Source organism: Mirounga leonina, unplaced genomic scaffold (assembly GCF_011800145.1).
Source record: "Mirounga leonina isolate KUSES-001 unplaced genomic scaffold, KU_Mleo_1.0 Mir_125, whole genome shotgun sequence".
NCBI classification, from domain to species: Eukaryota; Metazoa; Chordata; class Mammalia; order Carnivora; family Phocidae; genus Mirounga; species Mirounga leonina.
The window spans coordinates 57969072-57992307 of NW_023270305.1; the positions used below are offsets into that span (position 1 = coordinate 57969072).

Here is a 23236-nt window from a genome sequence, read left to right on the forward strand (position 1 = left end):
GGTTAATATTCAGAATTTATAAAGAACTCTTAAGATGTGGCAACAAAAAAACAAACAACCTGATTTTAAAATAGGCAAAGGACTTGAATAAAAATTTCTCCAAAGATACACAAATGGCCAACAGGCTTATGAAAAATGCTCAACATCACTAATCATTAAGGAAATGCAAATCAAAACCATAATGACATGCCACTCTGCACCTATCAGAATGGCTGCTGTTAAAAAAAAGAAAGACTTGGCAAGGATGTGGAGAAATCGGAACCCTGTGCAATGCTGATATGAATGTAAAATAGTGCAGCTGCTATAGAAAACAGTATGGCAGTTTCTCAAGAAAATTAAAAATAGAAATACCATATGATCCAATAATTCCACTTCTAGATATATATCCAAAGAAATTGAATGTAGGGTCTCAAAGGGGTATTTGTACACCTGTGTTCACAGAAGCATTATTCACAATAGCCAAAAGGTAGAAGCAACCCAAGTATCCATCACAGATGAATGGATAAACAAAATGTGGTATATACAATGGAATATTATTCAGCCTTAAAAAAGAAGGAAATTCTGGCACATGCTACTACATGGATGAATCCTGAAGACATTATGCTAAGAGAAACAAACCAGTCATAAAAGAGCAAATCCTGTATGACTTCACTTATATGAGGTAAATGAAATACGCAAATTCATAGAAATGGAAAGTAGAATGGTAGCTGCCAGGGGCCGGAAGAAGAGGGGAAAGGAGAGTTACTGTTTAATGGGTATGAAGTTTCAGTTTGGGAAGATGAAAACTGTTTTGAAGATGATGGTCTTTATAGTTGTACAATAATGTGAATGGACTTAACTGATGCCACTGATCCACTTAGAAATGGTTAAAATGGGGAAGGTGGCAGAGTAGGAAGATCCCAAGCTCACTCTGACCCACAGACACAACTAGATAATACTCACATCAGTGTAAGTAACCCAGAAAAGGACCCAAAGACTGGCAGAACAAACTCTCCACAGCTAAAGATAGATAAGAGGCTACATTGAAGAGGATAGGAAGGGTGGACATAGAGTTGAGAACTAAATGGACCCAAAGGACTGTCCAGGGGAGGGAGAGATGCTGTAAGTTCAGAGAAGAGAAAAACACACTCTCATACCAGGGAGCCCACTCAGGGAAGATAGAACCCCATAACATTTGGCTTTGAAAAGCAGAGGGCCTGAATTTTGTGAGTCCTTAAAACCAGTGAGGCCTAGGGTGCCTGGGTGGCTCAGTCGTTAAGCGTCTGCCTTCGGCTCAGGTCATGATCCCAGGGTCCTGGGATCAAGTCCCACATTGGGCCCCCTGCTCGGCAGGAAGCCTGCTTCTCCCTCTCCCACTCTACCTGCTTGTATTCCTGCTCTCGCTATCTCTCTGTCAAATAAATAAATAAAATCTTAAAAAAACAAAACAAAACAAAACAGTGAGGCCTAAAACCTGGAACTTTAAAAATCAGCTCTGGGAGAGCCAAGAGAGTGAGAAGAAACTGAGTCCCCACCCTTAAAGAGAACAACAAACAGCTCTGTGGAGATATAGCATAAAGGCAGCAGTTTGAAAAATGCCTGGAGTCTACAAGAAGGAAATTTGTTTCCTAATCTCAGAGTATGCTGGAGGGGCAGGGATCATTGGGAGACTTCTCCAGCAACACAGGAGCTGGCAGGTACCATTTCCCTCCCCACCCCTACACTAGACACATGGACACCTGCAGGGACCAGCACAGCAGCACCAACACTCCTACCTAACTTGTTAATACTATGCTGCACCTTTGTGTTCCCTTGCGGACAAGCCTGGGCTCCAGGTCCCTTCCACAGCAGACCTATGCAAACCTTGCTAACAACACACAATCCACCCCCATGTTCTCCTGCAGTTCAGTGCTACTGCATCTCTGGCAAATGCCTGTTCTGATGCAACTCAAGCCCAAGGTGGACTCAGACAGGCCCACTAACAATACAAGGGACCAAACACTGCCTTCAACAGGCAAAGAGACCCATTTCAGATGACTAGACTGAAGGCAAAAGTGGCTCAGCCACGACAGTGGGGCACATACAACACACATGGGAGATGCCCCTGAAGTCCCATTCTGGTAAACAGGTGACATTGCCCTACATGTAGGGTACCACAGGACCTCTTCTTTGTAAGGCCACCACTTTCAAGAACAGGAGACATAGCTGACTTTCCTAACACAGAGAAACAGATACAGAGAGTTAGACAAAATGAGAAGATGGAGGAATATGTCCCAAATGAAAGAACAGAACAAAATCACAAAGAACTAAATGAAATGGAGATAAGTAATATTCTTGATAGAGAATTTAAAGTAAATGTCACAAAGATACTCACTGGACTTAAGAAAAGAATGGAGGACCTCAGTGAGACCCTTAGAGATAAAAACAAAAAAAGAACCAATCAGAGGTGAAGAACTCAATAACCGAAATTAAAAATACACTAGATAGAATAAGCAGTAGACTAGAGGAGGCAGAAGAATGATCAGTGACCTGGAGGACAGAGTAATGGAAAGCAATCAAGCTGAATGGGAGAGAGAAGAAAATAATAATAAAAAGTGAAAAGTAGAGTTAGAGAACTCCATCAAGTGTAATAATAACATTACTAGGGACACCATCAAGTGTAGTAATAACATTTTGCATTATAGGGATCCCAGAAGGAGAGAGAAAAGGAGACAGAAAATTTATTTGAAGAAATAATAGATGAAAATGTCCTGAATTTGGGGAAAGAAACAGAAATCCAGATCCAGGAGGCACACAGAGCCCCCAACAAAATCAACCCAAGGAGGTCCACACCAAGACATCTAGTAATTAAAGTGGTGAAAAGTAGTGATAAAGAGAGGATTTTAAAAGTAGCAAGAGAAAAGAAAAACAGTTATAAGGGAACCCCCATAAGATTATAAGCTCATTTTTCAGCAGAAACTTTGCAGGCCAGAAGAGAGTGGCATGATATATTCAAAGTGCTAAAGGAAAAAAACCTACAGCCAAGAATATTCTATCCAGCAAAGCTGTTTTTCAGAATAGAAGGAGAGATAAAGAGTTTCCCAGACAAACAAAACTTAAAGGAATTCATGACCACTAAACCAGACCTACAAGAAATGTTAAAGGAAACTCTTTGAGGGGAAAGGAAAGACCATAAGTAGGAGTGAGAAAAATAGGAAACAAAAAATAACTATATCTACAAAAATCAGTCAAAGGATTCACAAAATAAAAGGATGTAAAGTATGAAACCATGAAACCATATACTTAAAACCTGGGAGGGAGGAGAGGAGTAAAGAATGGGTTCAAATTTAGGTGACCATCAACGTAATATAGACTGCTCTGTGCATAAGATTTTATATAAAACCTAATGGTAACCACAAATAAAAAACCAGTAATTGATAGGCAAAAATAAAGAGAAAGGAATCCAAGTATATCACTAAAGAAAGCCAACAAACTCTTGAGACAAGAGAGCAAGTGAAAGGAACAGAGAATTACAAAACCCACCATAAAACAAGTAACAAAATGGCAATAAGTACACACCTATCAATAATTACTTTGAATGTAAAGGGACTAAACACTGCAATCAAAAGCCATAGGGTCACAGGGGACGAGAGGAAAAAATAAAACAAGATGAAACCAGAGAAGGAGACAAACCATAAGAGAATTTAGCCATAGGAAACAAACTGAGGGTTGCTGGAGGGGAGAGGGGTAGAGGGATGGGGTAGCTGGGTGATGGACATTAAGGAGAGCATGTAATGTAATGAGCACTGGGTATTATATAAGACTGATGAATCATAGGCCTATACCTCTGAAACCAATAATACATTATATGTTAATTAATTGAATTTAAATTTAAAAATGTAAAAAAAAAGACAGGGTGACGCATCTTTATACTGCCTATAAGAGATTTGTTTCAAACCTAAAGACACATGCAGATTGAAAGTGAAGGAATGGAAAAGCATTTATCATGCAAATGGAAGTGAAAAGAAAGCTGGGATAGCAAAACTTACATTGGACAAAATAGACTTTAAAACAAAGACTGTAACAAGAGACAAAGAAGGACACTATTTAGTCATTAAGGAAACAATCCAACAAGATGTAACAATTATAAATATTTCTGCACCCAACATGGCAGCACGCAAATACATAAAGCAGCTAATACTAAACATCAAGGAAGTAATCAATAGTAATACAATAGGGACGCCTGGGTGGCTCAGTTGGTTAAGCGGCTGCCTTCAGCTCAGGTCATGATCCCAGGGTCCTGGGATCGTCCCGCATCAGGCTCCTTGCTCAGCAAGGAGCCTGCTTCTCCCTCTGCCTGCAGCATCCCCTGCTTGTACTCTCGCTCCCTCTCTCTTGCCTATGCTCTCTCTAGCAAATGAATAAATAAAATCTAAAAAAAAAAAAAAAAATAGTAATACAATAACAGGAGTGGACTTTAACACCCCACTTACAATCAATGGATAGACCATCCAAACAGAAAATCAACAAGGAAACAGTGGCTTTGAATGACACATTGGACCAGATGGATCTAACATATAATACTCAGAACATTCCAATCCTAAAACAGTAGAATACACATTCTTTTCAAGTGCACATGGAACATTCTCCAGAATAGATCACATATTAGGTCACAAACAAGTCTCAACAAATTCAAAAAGATCAAAGTCATACCATGCATCTTTTCTGACCACAACTCTATGAAACTAGAAATTAACCAAAAGAAAAAATCTAGAAAGAACACAAATACATGGAGATTAAATAACATGCTACTAAAAAATGAATGCGTCAACTAAAAAATCAAAGAGGAAATTAAAACATACATGGAGATAAATGAAAATGAAAATACAACAATCCAAAATCTTTGGGATGCAGCAAAAGCTGTTCTAAGAGGGAAGTTTACAGCAATATAGGACTACCTCAAAAAGCAAGAAAAATCTCAAATAAACAACCTAATCTTACACCTAAAGGACCTAGAAAAAGAATAACAAACAAAACCCAAAACCAGTAGAAGGAAGGAAATAACGACTAAAGCAGAAATAAATGAAACAAACTAAAAAAATAATAGAACAAATCAATGAAACTAGGAGCTGGTTCCTTAAAAAGAGCAAAAAACTGATAAACTTTTAGCCAGTCTCCCCTTCTCCCCCCAAAAAGGATAGAGAGGACTCAAACAAAATCATAAATGAAAGAACAGAAATAACAAATGACACCACAGAAGTATAAAAAACTGTAAGATTATGAAAAATTATATGCCAAAATAATTAGACAAATTGGACAACCTAGAAGAAATGGATAAATTCCTAGAAACATATAACTTCCCTAAACTGAATCAGGAAGAAATAGAAAATTTGAACAGATCGATTATCAGCAAGGAAATTGAATCAGTAATCAAAAAACTCCTAACAAAGAAAAGTCCAGGACCAGACGGCTTCACAGGTTAATTCTACCAAACATTTATATATTTATATACATATTTTTTAAAGATTTTATTTATTTATTTGACAGAGAGAGCGAGAGAGCACAAGCAGGAGGAGCAATAAAAGGAGAGGGAGAAGCAGGCTCTGCAGTGAGCAGGGAGCCTGATGTGGGACTCGATCCCAGCACCCTGGGACCATGACCTGAGCCAAAGGCAGACGCTTAACCATCTGAGCGACCCGGGTGTCCTCTACCAAACATTTAAAGAAGAGCTAATACCTATTCTTCTCAAACTATTCCAAAAAATTGAAAAAAATTCATTCTATAAGCCAGCATTTCGTTGATACAAAAACCAGATAAAGACACCACAAAAAAACAAAACAAAACAAAATCCTAGAGGCCAATAGCCTTGATGAACATAGATGCAAAAATCCTCAACAAAATATTAGCAAATCAAATCCAACAATACTTTAAAAAAAAATCATTCACCATGATCAAGTGGGATTTATTCCTGGGATGCAAGAGTGGTTCAATACTTGCAAATCAATCAATGTGATACATCACATCAACAAGAGAAAGGATAAAAACCATATGATTATTTCAATAGATGCAAAAAAAAGCATTTGACAAAGTGCAACATCCATTCATGGTAAAAACCCTCAACAAAGTAGGTCTAGAGGGAACATACCTCAACATAATAAAAGCCATCTATGAAAAACTTACAGCTAAGATCATACTCAGTGGTGAAAAAATGAGAGCTCTCCCCATAAAGACTGGGAACAAGAATGTTCACTCTCACCACTTTTATTCAACATAGTACTAGAAGTCCTAGCAACAGCAACCAGACAACAAAAAGAAATCAAAGGCATCCAACTGGTAAGAAAGAAACAAAACTTTCACTAATTGCAGATGACATGATACTATAGAGAGAAAACCCTGAAGAGTCCACCAAAAAACTACTAGAGCTGATAAATGAATTCAGGAGGGTCACAGAATACAAAACCAATACACAGAAATCCATTGCATTTCTGTACACTATTAATGAAGCAGCAGAAAGTGAAACTAATAAAACAATCCTATTTACAAATGCACCAGAACTAGTAAAATACCTACGAATAGACTTAAGGTGAATTAACCGTACTCTGAAAACTATGAAACACTGATGAAAGAAATTGAAGACAATACAAATGTAAAGATATTTCATGCTCATGGATTGAAAGAATAGTTAAAATGTCCATACTACCCAAAGCAACCTATAGATTTAATGCAATTGCAATAAAAAATACTAACAACATTTTTCACAGAACTAGGACAAAAAATACTAAAATTTGTATGGAACCACAAAAGACCCTGAATAGCCAAGGCAACCTTGAAAAAGAACAAAATAGGAGGTATCACAATCCTAGATTTCAAGTTTCACTACAAAGCTGTAGTAATCAAAATAGTATGGTAATGGCACAAAAATGGACACATAGATCAAAGGACAGAATAGAGAACCCAGAAATAAACCCATGATTATATGATCAATTAATCTTTGACAAAGGAGGCAAGAATATGCAATGGGAAAAAGTCTCTTCAATAAATGCTGCTGGGAAAACTGGACAGCTACATGCAAAAGAATGAAACTGGACAACTTTCTTACATCATACGAAAAAATAAACTCAAAATGGATTAAGGAGCTAAATGTGAGACCTGAAACTCTAAAAATCCTAGAAGAGAGCATAGGTAGTAATTTCTGACATTGGCCATAGTAACATTTTTCTAGGTAAGTCTTTTACGGGAAGGGAAACAAAACCAAAAATCAACTATTGGGACTTCATCAAAATAAAGAGCTTCTTCTGCACAGCAAAGGAAACAACCAACAAAACTAAAAGACAAGCTACTGAATGGGAGAAGATATTTGTAAATGATATATCTGATAAAGGGTTAGTCTCCAAAATAAATAAAAAACTTACATAACACCAAAAACCCAGATAATCTAATTAAAAAATAGGCAGAAGACATGAATAGACATTTCTCCAAAGACATACAGATGGCCAACAGACACATGAAAAGATGCTCAACATCACTCATCATCAGGGAAATGCAAATCAAAACCACAATGAGATATCACCTCACACCTGTCAGAATGGCTAAAACACTGGGGAGGATGTGGAGAAAAAGGAACCTTTGTGTGCTTTTGGTGAGAATGCAAACTGAGGCAGTCACTGTGGAAACAGTATGGAGGTTCCTCAAACAATTAAAAATAGAACTACCATATGTTCCAGTAATCCCACTACTGGGTATTTACCCAAAGAAAACAAAAACACTAATTCAAAAAGATATATGGACCTCTGTGTTTACTGCATTATTTACAATAGCTAAATTATGGAAGCAGGCCTAGTATCCAATGATAGATGAATGGATAAACAAGTGGTATACATATAATATGGAGTATTATTCAGCCATAAAAAGGAATGAAGTCTTGCCATTTGCAACATGAATGGATCTAGAGAATATAATGCTAAGTGAAATGAGTCAGAGAAAGACAAATACAACATGATTTCACAAACGTGTGGAATTTAAGAAACAAAACAAAGAAAAAAATAATACAAACCAAAAAACAGACTTAACTATAGAGAACTGATGGTTACCAGAGGGGAGGTGGGTGGGGGCATGGGTGAAATATGGGAAGGAGATTAAGAATACACTTATCACTACGAGCACTGAGGAATGTACAGAATTGCTGAATCACTATATTGTACACCTGAAACTAATGTAACATTGTATGTTAACTATAATGGAATTAAAATTTTAAAAATGGTTAAAATGTTTATCACACTTAAAAAAAAAAGTTCTCAAAAAAAAATATTTTGGCATTCCTGGTGTTTTGGCTTTCAGAACTATAGATAAGGGATCCTGGACAAATTAACTTGTTGGTTTATATCATCATGTGTTCTTGGCAAGAGTTTGTTTGCAGACTCACCAATCAGCAAAAATCCATTTAAACTCACAAAAATGTAAGTCATTGGTGTAAATGAAATTCTACTATTCCTTTGATTGAGGAATGATCCTCCTGGCGTCTGAAGGCCATTTTGTTTGACTAAGACTTGGGCATAGGCCAGAAAGCCCCAACCATCAGCTCTGACCCTGCAGATTCATGCTGATGTGAGCATGACCCATCCCCAAGCTGGCTCACCCTCAATCCACAGTGGGCTTCATTGTTTTCACTGGAAGCCAAAGGTCTAAATTAGCTCAAGTTCAACTAGAAAGATGTAAAAGAACTGATTAATCCTGTCTCTCTCTAATAAATTGCTTTTTTTCCCTGAGCTTAGTGTTTTTCTTAATGTAAACTGTTCCATCTCTCTTGATGTTTAGTAATTAATAGTTATTAGAAGATGCAAATACATGCAAATCTTAAGAGTGTTTACATACAACAACTTGGAAATTGCCATTTGGAAGTCTACAGGAGGGGCACTAGCCATCTTCATAGGTAGCAGACTAAGTACGTATGCTTTATAAATGGCCTAAAAGCTAGTGAATAGCAATTTCTGAATTTTAACTTTTATGTTTAAGAAACACAGAATATCAGTACTATGTCATGGAAATTGGGACATGGCCATGATTAATTCTCTTGCTAAATTTGTTTAGAAAGCTGTTTGGCTGTTTGAGTAAAATGGGAAATCACTATTTCCATGGAAGTGAATTCAAGAGTCATTGTTACTCAAAAAGTGAAAATGTGGAAGGAGGCTCATTTACATCAAGAAATTCTTACAAGAATGAAGCCATCCGTACATATCATTTCATGTCCAGATCAAGAGCAAAAACATAATAACATTGCTTTGCTTGAATGTGCTCCTTTCAAGTGTATTTTGTTTCCATTTTTGAGGCCAAGGGCCTGAAGGTAGAGGAGAAAGCCAAGGGTTCTTTCAGGGGGGGATCAGGGGGGACAAAGTACACCTAAATGTCCTCTGCCCACTCTGCCTTCTTCCTCCTGTTTCATCCTTTCCCCACGCCCTTTCTGTCCCTGTTCCTTCACTCTTTCCCCTACCTTCTAAGCAAATGCTCAGAGGACCAACAGTAAGGTACTGACTAGTGAAGGGGAAGCTGGATCAGAAAACTGTTTACATTCCAATTACTTTTAATCCTCTCCTCATCCCCTACATATCTTTTTTTTTTTTTTTTAAGATTTTATTTATTTATTTGACAGAGAGATAGCGAGAGCAGGAACACAAGCAGGGGGAGTGGGAGAGGCAGAAGCTGGCTTCCCAACGAGCAGGGAGCCTGATGTGGGGCTCGATCCCAGGACCTTGGGATCATGACCTGAGCCGAAGGCAGACGCTTAACGACTGAGCCACCCAGGCGCCCTCATCCCCTACATATCTTAATCCCTGGGTCTCCTACCTCACGCTGGCCTCTCTCCTACCTCCGTGTATCCAAGAGGGCGCCCCTGTCACAGGGGGCCTGGCAGCCCGCCTCTGCGAACACCAAAGACAAGGCTACTCTGAGAACCTCTTGTGGTTCTGAGCTCGGCAAAGGTGCTTCTGAACTCAACAGCCCCCTTGCCTGCCTCAGGGTGAGGATGCACCAAGGCTGGGCGGAGGGCAAAAGAGCCTCTTGGAGGTTTTCCCCGCATGGTCCTCCCTTCACAGACTGGAGAACTTCAGCTGGATCTGGGGTTGTTAACAACACTTCAACCAGGCTTTTGTTCTTCTGACGCCATACATTCAGCCTGTTTTTCCACTGAGAGCTGGAATGAATGCCAACATCTCTTTGGAAGTTTGATGGTACATAGCAGACTTCTGTTACAGTGCTGTCAAAAGCGTGACAGGCAAAGGCACCACTGATGAGGGGGAGGGGAGGATACTACATGGAGAAAATTTTTTATTTCAATAGTATTTTTTTTTAAGATTTTTTATTTATTTATTTTTTAGAGAGCGAGTGAGAGAGAAACAGCATGAGAGGGGAGAGGGTCAGAGGGAGAAGCAGGCTCCCCGCTGAGCTGGGAGCCCGATGTGGGACTCGATCCCAGGACCCTGGGATCATGACCTGAGCTGAAGGCAGACGCTTAACCGTCTGAGCCACCCAGGCGCCCTCAATAGTATTTTAATGAGTAAAAAATCTATAAACAAAATAGTAAAGCCATGATTTCACAGATATTATTGCTTATAGTGAGGAAAAGTAAAAAAAAGAGCTGTATTAAAATCAATTTAAAGTAAAAGACTAAGAAAATAAGAATATTGGTAGTGAGCAGGCACTGTAAAAATCAAGAAGGTGGCAAGAATATGGCTGCCACTGGGGCAATGGCACAAATTCTCAAGGCTCCCTTGGTCTCAAACTGCAGCGTGGTCTTTAAGATCCTTTAAAAAGCACAGTCCGTTACTCCCATGGAAATAGAGGCTCTTGTCTGGCCGGACATTCACCTACAAGTGCATGCCAATCTCTCTCCTGATAAGCTGTAAGCCCAGGCACTACAGGCCGCATCTGTGTGGTGCAGGCATGCTTCCTGTCCACCGTGCACCACCTGTTGTCTGCTTTGACCTTGGCAAGGGCGTGTGTGTGTGTGTGTGTGAATCTTTTGACACTGACACAAAATGCAGAGCATCCCTGACCGTCTTCCTCTGAGTCTGGGGGACAGGAGTTGGCCATGCAATCAATATAAACCCCAGTCACCTGGAGGCTCCTTCTTCACTGGCTCCTGAACTCTCCTTTGAGAGCCCAAAGTTAGGAACTCGGTATCAAATAGAAAAGCAGAGCAGGGTAAATATGGTTTCTGCTCTGCTACCCAGTCTAAAATTTATACCTTAATTGCGTGATACAGTTTTTGGATGAGCTGGATAAAGTGACCGCCAGAAAGGAATCATCATTGCTGGTTGATGCTCCCCAACAACCAGCCAGTTTATGGTCAATAATCCCACCCAGTAAGTTAACTCATCCAATATCTAGTATATGTGCTCTCAGTTACCTTGAAATATACACCAAGAAGTTTCATGATTCAAGGTTAAACCTTTTTGGCTGCTTTACTAAGATGTTTTACCTTGCTCTTCTGGATGCTTACTTGCTTATATATCTGCCTCAGTATTTTTCTGGATAAAGTTACAAGGGCTCATCTCTGTGGCAAAGAACTTAAGGGCCTCGACTGTCTCCTTGTCGAGGCACTGAAGCAGACACTAAATTTTACAACTTGCAATGTTGACCCCTGTGCCTGGAATTCAGAAATGCATCCAAACCAAGATCCTGAGCTTCCATAAGAAAACAACAATCCAGTCTCCAGATTGGCTGACTTTTTGTATTTAATAGATATTTAAGGAAGCTGGACTCTGGGTATACATAGGAAGTACAATATCGAGCTCACCTCCCTGCTTAATTTTTAAGAAAAGTTTGGTTGACAACATTCTTTAAGGAGGATGGCCTGAAGAATAGGGTATTCTCTCAGTCTTCTGGAATCTACCTCAGGTCAGCAGAGAGCTCTAAGCACCGCCAGACAATTTGGCCTTTGGAAGAACCTTTGTGGCCACAGTGCCATGAGCCTGCATCAAGGGGCTTTGTGAAAGAGAACCTGATGAGTAATAGCTCACTCCATGCCTTTTGAGGACTTCTGATCTCATGTCAGAGTTCTCTCTAGGAAGATTCTCAGGAAATTTCTCTCTCATCTTAGCACTGGGAGTCATTCGCCTTCACCTGAGCAATGAGTAAGTTTTCACCTTGTGGACGGTATGACTCACGGTACTGAGCACCCCTCCCTCAGTGCAGGCTGCAGGAGCCAAGAGCAGGGTCTGGGGCTCACCTGCAGCAAATGAACAGAGCCCCCCTCCATGTGCTTAGTGTACGAATACCACCTGTGACTTTATCTTTTCTGTTTACATCTCCACTTTAAACTCTCTCAAGCCCAAATTCTTTATCTGTGAAAATGAGATTATAAGCCTATCATGAGAATTTTAAAAGATGTATACAAACTGCTTTGTATTCCCTGGTACACATACACAGTATATTGTAATAATAACTAATATTTATTGAGTGCTGACTGTCCCGTAACTTATTCTAAGCACTCTGTAGGTAGATTTAATCCTCCTACAACTCTATGAAGTTGTTACTAGTATTATCCCCATTTTTTAGATGAGGAAACAGAGGCCCACGGGTTTTTAAAAAATTGACTCAAATCTATCATGGGCAAAACTTGGATTTGAACCCAAGTCCCCAACTCTGATCCCACTACTATGGGCTACTACTTTAAAGCTATTTTTTTGGTCTTGTTTTTCCTGTCAATTATTTGCTTATTTAAGGAGGCTGGGAGCAGTCTCACTTAGGGTCACCAACTTGTCCAGAATTTCCCAGTTTTATAACTCAATGGTCCCTTTCCCAAGACCACTCAGGGGTTTTCTCATTATGTTCTTGATCTTTGTAGCAGGACCATCACTAGTACACACAGATATCTTTGTGCAAATAAGGAAGAAGGGGTATCCATTTATTTTTAACACTTTTTTTTATCTTCTTTCAATGTATTTATGTAAACTGCCTTAAATCCTTTCTAGAATAAGATGGGGTACAGGGAGACAAATATAAATACAGAACTTCACACTGTGTTTAACACTCTTAGAGTTACGAGTATTAATATATATATTACCTTTATATCCTTGTTCTGTCTCCCTGAGATCAATTTTGGTTATTGGTTTGAAATCAGTATCCCATAATCGAATACACCCATCTCGTCCACCAGTGGCAAAGCCTTCTTCACAAGCATACATGCTAAAGATTCCAGCCTGTTGAGTAATGCAGATAATACTCAGTACTGCAGTGATTCTAACTAGTCATTATAGTTGGATCGTCACGATAAAAAAAAAAAGCAAAAACAAAACAAAACAAATTTTAAATACCTTGTTCTCTATTGAAATCCTGACAATAGGCCAAGTAGCCATTTATAATATCCTTCATTTTGGCTAGCTCAAAAATTAATCATAATTACTACTAAAGCAAATTAGTTCAAATGTTCCTTTATCATTACTAAACTGATGGCAATTTTAAAAAAAATATTCACTAATTCCTTGGTTAAAGTACATATGAAGATCAAACTCCTTTATGTGACTACTGATCCTTATAAAGAAAAGGTAACAATGGAGGTGTTTCATATAAATTGCCACTCAAAATAATCAAGCAAAGATATGCCAGCTAGGTACATAAACACTTTCACTGGTAAACAGGTACCTGAAATGCATCTCAATGAGCTCAAGAAGGCACCACCTGAGCCTAACTGAAGACAAATTACGTTTGTGTTCGTTTGTTAGGGATTATACAAAGACGCTTTTTTTCACATGGGAAATAGTTTCATAACTTAAAGGTGCTTTTCCATAAGAAAATATTTTACCTGTTTATTGAAAAGTGCTGCAAGAATATACTGCTGACATAAGATCCAGTGTGAAAAGAAATTAGGTTACTATGGCAGCTGCTTTTATGCACGAGGACAACTACTGACCTCTGAATTGTTTTAAGAGCTGTTTCATAATTAGTGAAGCCAAGAAAATTGGTTCAACATACAAGACAATGAAAGGCCTAAAATTTCATAGCTCTTTTGCTAAGACGTGCTTCAACTTTTCTTTATAAAAATTTTTCACCCTATTTCCATTTAATACAATATAGGCTTCAGCTTTCACACCTCCCTATTCTTCTGGGCATTTCCACTTCATCATCTATAGATATGGCAATGTAACCATTATCATACATGTCAAAAGAGAGCAGAATGGTCAGAAGTAAAGTTTGCCCATGTTCTTACAGAGCAGACCATCAAAAGAGAGCAGTTTATCAACGGTTTCTGTTTGCGTTTTAAGAGCTTTCTGTTTGATTCAGACATGGAGGTGATGCTCACTTATTCAGAGTGAGGAAAAATCTACCCTTACTAACCAACATAAAAACAACACTTGTCTACACTCTTGCTATTCAATGCACAGGCCCCAGGCCAGCAGCAATGGCATCATCCCAGACTTACGGAGTCAGAATCTGCATATTAACAAGATCCCCAGGAGATTCATAGATACCTTAAAGTTTGAGAAGTATTGATCTATAAGAGGAAAAGGATGATAAAATAGTTCTATTCTTCCAGATGTTGGTGAATAATAATACTAATCAACCAATCAATAATTGAGGTGAAGGCTAAATTATTAAGCTTTTGAAATATTTCTTTTAGGTGAACAAAAATAATTTGGGAAATTTTTCATGAATGTGTTGAGTGTTCATCGAAGTCTGCTGATTCTAAAGCAACAGGAAAAAACACTTATCTGTGATATCAACTTATTTAATAAATAATCACCCAATTTCCACATGGACATACTCACACTGTGTGCTCCTTGGATGGTGCGGACTAAATTGAGCCCTTTCCAGACATAGATGTCTCCATTTAAAGCACCAGAATAGGTGATGTCTTCTTTGGCACATGCAAGGCAAAGGATGGTCTGAAGATCCCCTGTTTTGCCAAATATCCCTCTTTTTGCAGTCAGGGCATTTCCACAGAGTGTCCAAAACTGGAAAGTCATAAAATGAATAGATCCAAAAATAAGGTATTCATTCTGATGCATCACATTACTGGTATTTGCTTCTATTTCAGTACATTTTTTAAGCTAAATCTTTTATTGTCCCCTGCCCTTTTTTAAATTAATTTTTAATTTAAATTCAATTAATTAACATCTAATGTATTATTTGTTTCAGGGGTACAGGTCTGTGATTCATCAGTCTTACACAACACCCAGCGCTCACCACAACACATACCCTCCCCAATGTCCATCACCCAGCTACCCTTCTCCCCACCCCCCTCCACTCCAGCAACCCTCAGTTTGTTTCCTATAGTTAAGAGTCTCTTATGGTTTGTCTCCCTCTCTGGTTTCGTCTCATTTCATTTTTTCCTCTCTTCCCCTATGATCCTCTGCCTTGTTTCTTAAATTCCACATATGAGTGAGATCATATGATAATTGTCTCTCTGAATGACTTATTTCGCTTAGCATAATACCCTCTAGTTCCATCCATGTCATTGCAAATGGCAAGATTTCATTTTTTTGATGGCTGCATAATATTCCATTGTGTACACACACACACCCCACATCTTCTTTATCCATTCATCTGTCGATGGACATCTGGGCTCTTTCCATAGTTTGGCTATTGAGGACATTGTTGCTATAAACATTGGGGTGCATGTGCCCCTTTGGATCACTACATTTGTATCTTTGGGGTAAATACCCAGTAGTCCATTTGCTGGGTCGTAGGGTAGCTCTATTTTCAACTTTCTGAGGACCCTCTATTTGCGTCACTTGCTATAGCTGAACTAGGCACACATAATTTAACTTGTTCTACTGCAACCAACAGAATTGCAAAACCTTTTAGCCAACTGCTAGCAACATAAGAAAAACTTTTAACGGCATTTTTTAAACTTTCAAAGTTCTAAAATTCCCAAACTTTACTAATTGCTTAATGGTCATTAAATACAAAAGGTCAATGTTCTCAGAGTTGGAATAAAGTGAACAAATCATCAGGTCTTTAATTTTTAGTCAAATTACAGAAGCAGTATAGGTTCATTGTAGAGAAGTTTAGAAATACAGAAAAGTATAAAGAGGAAAACGGAAATATCTACAACGTCCTGCTAACGTGTTGATGTACCTTCCAGACATTTTTTTTGGTGTATATATATATGTGTATATATATATATGTATTTGGAAATAATGTCTTTATAATTTAAAAATGTGATAAATCTTCACTGCAGAAATGTTACTCAAGAAGTTTTCTAAATATGAGTTATATTTTCAGATGGCCAAATAACTGATTAAGCTTTTCAGTTTTCATTGTATAATTTATCATGTGGAAGAATCATTAAGCATAAAGCTTGAGCTACTTTATAGAAAGCAATAGCGAGACTTCCATGGTTATCTAAGAAATTAAGTATTTTGCTTTGACATGGTTTCTTAAATGTATGAACTGGTATAACTTTCCTGCTATGCATTTAGCCCCTCAGTTTATAAGTGCTCTTTACATTTATTTAATCTTCATAATACCCCTGAGAACAGGCTAAAGCAGCTATTCCTATCATCCCCATTTGGAAGTGAGGGCAAAGGGGCCAACTTGGTTTGCTGAAGGTAAGGGTTAAATGGGGGTCTTACATGAGAAAATATTGAAATATTGGTCTTTGCCTTGAGAACTTTAAATCTAATGAAGATACTTATAAAGCAAGAGACAATTTCAAGGAACCATATTCAGACTACATACAAGTGGCAAGAGAATTCAAAAACAGAGAACCGTGTTGAATTACTTGGAATGAGCAAGGCTAGGATTTGGATCAGTGGTGAGGAAGAAGTTACATCAGGGATCAGGAGAGCAGGATTAGGCAAATCCAAGTGACACAAAAAAAAAAGTGTGAGGAAAAATCAGTGACAAGCCAAATATTTTGTGCCTGTAGGCGAGGAAAAATGGTGGCCCTCTTAGAGTAGTTAAGTACTGAGGGAAGCAGTTCTGGCATGGTTGTACCACCCGGGAGGTCTGGGATTCTGGTGGCTATGGAAGAGGGGGCCCTTAGGAAGGATGAGAGGCAGGTGTGCAATCATGTGAGACAATACAGGATTCTTCCCTCATTAGAAGGCAAGTATCACTCTGGTTATTGGTTTCTTTGGGCACGTACTACTTTTAAGAAAAGTACACATGAAAAGAACAAGATCTGGGGAAAACATGGTTAGATCTAAGCTTTGGGAAAACATTTAAGTATTAATTTGGAACCTGAACAAAATACTAGATATAAACACTTACTGGTAGTACAAACATGCCAAAACCCAAAGAAGGTAACCATTTCCTTTTCTCACCATGTCTCCCATACATGAAGATTTAAAGGAGAGTAAAAATTTTGTAATCATTATCCCTAAAGAAGAGTAATTATTTTGTAGTCATTAGTTAACTTAGAATGTGCACCTTTGATCTGAGTTACTGAAACATTTTTTTAAATTTAAGTTTTAGGTATTTAACATACAGTGCAATATTGGTTTCTCGAGTAGAATTCAGTGATTCATCACTTACATAATACCTAAATTACTGAAATATTTCTAATGGACAACCACAAAACATAGAGAGTCCATCATCCTCAGACACAAAGGTTTTAAATCACCCAGTAGGAGGCAACAATGCCAACATGAAACATTCCAAATAATCAAATGACTCTCTAAAAAGGCGCATACAGATATAATGCCAGGATAGGTAAGAGATTTTTTGTAGAAATGGCAAATCTCTGATTCTCTCTTCTTGAGAAGCACTTCCTATTTGGAAAACAGTGAAAATTTAGGGTAGCAACACATCAGTAAACCCACATTAAATGAACAGACATTGTTTATCTTCCCCAATCTCCATTCCAGATCGTAATGCTAATTTTGTTAGAACTGGCAGGTACCCTGGAGTTCATCTGGCTCTAGGTAATCTCCAATGTCCCTTCTATCTATGACTAGGGACTGGAGAAGAATCAACAATATCCACAAACTTGGTAGGCTCATTTACTGTGAAACCAAGCAAGCATGACAATGCTCAACTGCTACTGTTTTCAAGCGTTCATTTCAGGTAATTGAAATTTGCCTGTCTGCCAAACACTGGGAATTTGCAAAAACATAAAGAATTTCACCCTAGCTACACAATTTCACATAAAAATATTTTCTTGGAGTGCATTGATGATTTTTGCATTCAACTTGTGACTGGAATCATTCATTTCCTGTTAGGCAGGTTTGGTGGGGGAAAGGTGGGGATCCTGGAATTGGTTATAGAAAATACAGAGACTGAAAATATTTGTTGAAGGCTACTAAAACTTGTGGATTTCTTTCTAAACAAAATAAAGATGGCTGGATGGGCATTTGCAGATCATTCCATTTGAAGTAAAAGTACTTATTTTTGCTTAGAAAAATATGCCTGGGGGCACCTGGGTGGTTCAGTCGGTTAAGCATCTGCCTTTGGCTCAGGTCATGATCCTGGGGTCCTGGGGTTGAGCCCCACACTGGGGTCCCTGCTCAGCTGAGAGTCTGCTTCTCCCTCTCCCACTGCCCTTCCCCCTGCCTGTGCTCTCTCCCTCTCTCTCAAATAAATAAAATCTTAGAAAAAAAAAAAAGAAAAAGATGCCTGTCTGCTAAAACATAATTAACAAATTTAATGGGATAAACAGCTCTGTTTTCAAATGAAGCTCCAGGGTTTTATGTGTCTCTGTTTTTAGAATTAACTGATTAAAAGAGTTAACCAAGGATGGAAAGAAATAGGGAAGATGCTGGAGAAATCACCAATTAAGCAGCTAATCTATTATTTTTCATAATCTGTTGGGGGGGGTGGAGTCAGGCCAAGATGGATTACTGAAGAAATAATTTCCAAGTGGAAAGACAGGGAGCCAGAGACTGAATTTAAATCTTATCTGTGCCACCATATTTGTGATCCCAGGAGAAGGGGAAAAAATTAACATTATTGTGCCCTTACTGGTTCCACACACTGTTTAATGTAACTCTTAATAAATTCAGAAGGTAGTGATCCACAACCCTCTGGTTTTTTTGTTTTTGTTTTTGTTTTTTTTGAGAGAAATTCAGCCTCAGGGAGATTAAGTAGCTTTCCCAGAGTCAAGTAGAAGGAGATAACAATGAGGATTCAAAGTCAAATAACCTTCTAGGTCTTGGCTTCTTCACCTTAGGATATGCAAATTGGATGATGGCTCCGGAGCCAGAGTCCCAGACTTCTAGAGAGCCACCAGAGCCTAATGGAAACCAGGCTTATCATGATCTCACATAATTCTTTGATTGTGGGTAAGAGAATAATTCAGTGCCTTTGCAATTTGTTAGACTGAACAGAAACTCATGTTGGCAGATACATATATCTTTGATTAATAAAAATTGTAAAGGGAATTATTTAATGGCTAATTATTTTCTGGCCAAACTTTTTCAAAATACTGGTTTCCTAGGAAAATTAGAAAAGAGGGTCAAAAGAGGGTCTTCAGTGATGAAAACATTGATAATCTTTGAACATATGATGGGCTAAGGACCTTTCTGCTCCCTAGTCCCAAGATTCTATGGGTGACCAATGCCTCCCCATTAACTCCTGACTGAAGTGCAACCCCACCCCTACTTTGAGTAATGCTGACTTCCAAGCTCTCCCTACCAAACTCACCTACCCACCAAGGCTCGGCTCAAATACCATCCCCTTCCTGAAACGCTTAACACTCCTCTAGCCAGTTGGGATCTCTCCTTTATCACTAGAGAATTTTGGTTTTGCCTCTCTTATAGATTGTCCTGTTTTATGTTTTAATTGCTTTTGTCAAGCAAATTGAAATTAGGGCCAGTTTCAGTCCTTCACATGATAGAAATGCAACTAATGTTTATCAAATTTAATGAGTCTTTCGGGTGGACTACATAAAACAATGAAGGACCCTCCAACTGCTGCTGAAGCAAAAAGTCCCTGTATTTGAGCAAACATATTCTCAAGTTTTTGCACAAGGATAACAAAACGTTAATGAAGACCTAAGGTATTGGCAGGACACTTGATACCTTTGAATAATAGAAGCTATAGGTTTATCTTTCTGTCTTCTGTTTTTTCATTACTTTTTTCTTATTTTGGAAATGTTATTGTAAAATAATTTTAAAAATAAAGAAAAAAATTAATCATCAACTCATGTACCCAGCATTAACTGTTTAACATTTTGGAATATCTTTCCAATTTATTTCCTACACAAAAATATAGGTTACTTCTAAAGTAAAAAGAAAAAAAAAAAATCAAAGCAACAAATTTACTCCAACCAGTAGACTATAAATAAATCTTGCATATTTCCTAGTAACATTAAATAATCATCTAAACCATGACTGTAATGATTGCACAGTATTTCTTCCTACAGATATACCATATTTTATTTAACCACCTGGGGGCAGTTAGGTGGCTTCAGGTCTTCTTTTATCTGGTTTTATTTGCTTTTGGTAAATTATTCAAAAATGAACCTATCCTTGGTTCATACTCCTAATGATTTCCTTGAGATAAATTCCAAGATATAAAATTACTGGCTGGGGGTGCCTGGGTGGCTCAGTCGTTAAGTGTCTGCCTTCGGCTCAGGTCATGATCCCAGGGTCCTGGGATCGAGCCCCCGCATCAGGCTCCCTGCTCTGCTGGAAGCCTGCTTCTCCCTCTCCCACTCCCCCTTGTGTTTCTGCTCTCGCTGTGTCTCTCTCTCTGTCAAATAAATAAATAAAATCTTTAAAAAATAAAAAATAAAATTACTGGCTGTGCTCTCTTTGGCAGCACACATACCAACACTGGAAAGAAATTACTGGCTCAAAGGATATCAACATTTCTAAAGCTATTGATAGATATTACCAAATTTCTGGGCAGGAAGAGCAGAAATACTCATATCTGGTACTCATTTACCCCTCCACCACCAAGGTTTGAGAGTGTTCAGTCACTAAATCTTTGCCAACACTGGATATATTTTAATCATAATTTTGATTAAAAAAATATTATTTTAAAATTTCTCATTAATGAGGTTTAGACTTTCATATATCTACTTGCCAACAATGTTTCTGTTTTTGTCAAGTATACATGTTCTTTGTCCATTGTACAGGTTTGTTGGAGGTCTTGACATTTCAAGGACAAACCCAAATTCTATCTACCATGCTTGTGGCTTACACTTAGCTCATTTGTGGTTTGCCTCTTTTGTTTCTTAGGGGTGGGGAGCAGGTAGACAGAATGTTTTAATGTTTATATAATTGAATCTATAATGTTATCCTTTATGGTTTCTTACTTTGCTTTTACATTCAGAAAGGCCTTTCACCTACTTGAGAGCAGTTAAGCATTTACTTAGATATTCCTCTAGTTATTTTACAGTTTTTTAAACATGTAACTCTGTGATTCATAGAGAATTTATTTTAGTGTATGGTATGAATAATATATAACTTTTTTCCCCTCAAATAGATAACAAACAGTCCTAGGGCCCACTGGTCAAGATACTATTCTAAATTGTTATCCCTTTTAAAGTCTATTTCTCAGCTTTGTTTTTTGATTTTTTTTTTAATTTATTCATTTGAGAGAGACAGACAGAGAGAGAGAGAGCATGAGCAGAGGAGAGAGGCAGAGGCAGAGGAATAAGCAGACTCTGCTAAGCTGGGAGCCCAATATGGGGCTCGATCCCAGGACCCTGGGATCACGACCCAAGCCGAAGGCAGATGCTTAACCATCTGAGCCATCCAGGTGCCCCTCAGCTTTGTTTGTTGTTGGTGGTGGTGGTGTTCTTATTTATCCTTATCCCAGTCTGATACATTTTAATTATTTTAATTTCATAATATGCTTAGTGCAGTTTCCTCTTCATTATCCTTTTTTTAATCCAAGTTCTTGGTTATTCTCATTTTTTAATCCTTCCAGACTAACTTAGAGTAATTGAAAAGGAAATGTCAGATAACAATAACAAAACTTCTAGAGATTTTAACTGACCTTGTACTGAATGTAATTGAAAGGATGTTTGTAATTTTTAGACATCATGTCCAGAACCAAGGTTGTCTCTCCATTTGCTCAAGCCTTCTTTTATATTCCTCTGTAAAGTTTTGTAATATTCTTTAAGTCTTGCATCCCTCATTATATTTATTTCTGAGCATTTGATCATCTGTCCCTTTCTAACAATGAAGTAGGAACAATGGGGAGAAATCATAAAAAACTAGACTCAAAGAAGAACAAAAGAACTGGGAAACAGGAGGAGTTGGTTGGGGGAATATTATAGATACCTACTCCATTCAGACAAAAATGCAACATTTTTTTACCAGCAGAGATCCACACAGGCTGGAATCAAGCAAGTAATCCTTACATTCTTTCAGTTATGAACTTTAAACATCTACTAGCTACAAATCTGTAGACAGAAGATCCTGGGCCATATCCCAGGGTCCAGTGGAAAGTTTTGCTATATCAGAGCAAAGAAAGTTAATGGTGTTGACTTTGCTACCTGTTAAACAAAAGAGAAAGAAGCAAATAGCCGAAGGTAGGTCCTGGGCCACCTGTGATAATTCAGTCTGTGTAGTCTAGGGGAAGATAGAGGCATTTAAAAACCAATGACCCAAGTAGGTTTGTACCATGTATCCCTGTATTTCTATGTCCAACCCAACATGGCACCTTCCTTCTAAAAGAACATATTTCAACATGACAGAGTTTTGATATGCAGCGTGTGTAAACATTCATCAAAATGTAAAAACTTAATTTATAGTATTAAAATCAGAACTGTTTTAAAACTTGCAATCCTAGAAGTACTTTGAGTATTCAGCTTAGCATTTAATTAACATAAAGTTTTCTTTTCAGCTGCCTGCTGGACACTCCACTTGATGGTCCATACACTGTAGTTCTGAAAGAGCCCCATCAGCTGATGTCAGTTTGCTTCACGATCAAAGAAGCAGGTAAAACGACTCCAAATTTAAGATAAATAAAGTTGAGCCACTTCTCAACATCAAATTTTACATATAAGCACCTTAAATTCTTCTCATACAAGTTACCAAATTTTTTTTTAAATAACTACTTTACCTTTATATGTTTTACTCCACAGCTAACCACTCTGTTTGGCTGATATGGATCCCAGGAAATATCAAAAATCTGTTCAAAAAAAATCAAAAATTGCTATGTTGGTCATTTATGTGTTTTTGCCTTCTTTCAGTTATCAGTTCAACTGCCAAGGCTCCATCCTAACACTTAGGACACAATGTTACCTGCATAGACTGAACAACGTGGGATTTGGCTTGGTAATGGGTCAGGAGTTGCCAACATGTGTTTTTAGTGCCTCACATCTACTTACCTTAGGCCTGAATAAAGAAATAATAATTAACTGCAATCAACGAGATGAACTTGT

At 38.1% G+C, this 23236-nt stretch overlaps 1 protein-coding gene across 2 annotated transcripts in view; it reads right to left on the bottom strand.

Annotated features, from left to right (window-relative positions):
- Nucleotides 1-23236, bottom strand: part of EML6 (EMAP like 6) — a 261708-nt gene that overhangs the window by 122079 nt on the left and 116393 nt on the right. For both annotated transcript variants that reach the window (XM_035001542.1, XM_035001543.1), the window contains exons 4-6: nucleotides 22915-22983; nucleotides 14721-14906; nucleotides 13019-13154 (exon numbers count right to left, since the gene is read on the bottom strand). In XM_035001542.1, coding sequence (XP_034857433.1) covers nucleotides 13019-13154; nucleotides 14721-14906; nucleotides 22915-22983 — 391 coding nt within the window. The remainder of the gene's footprint in view (nucleotides 1-13018; nucleotides 13155-14720; nucleotides 14907-22914; nucleotides 22984-23236) is intronic.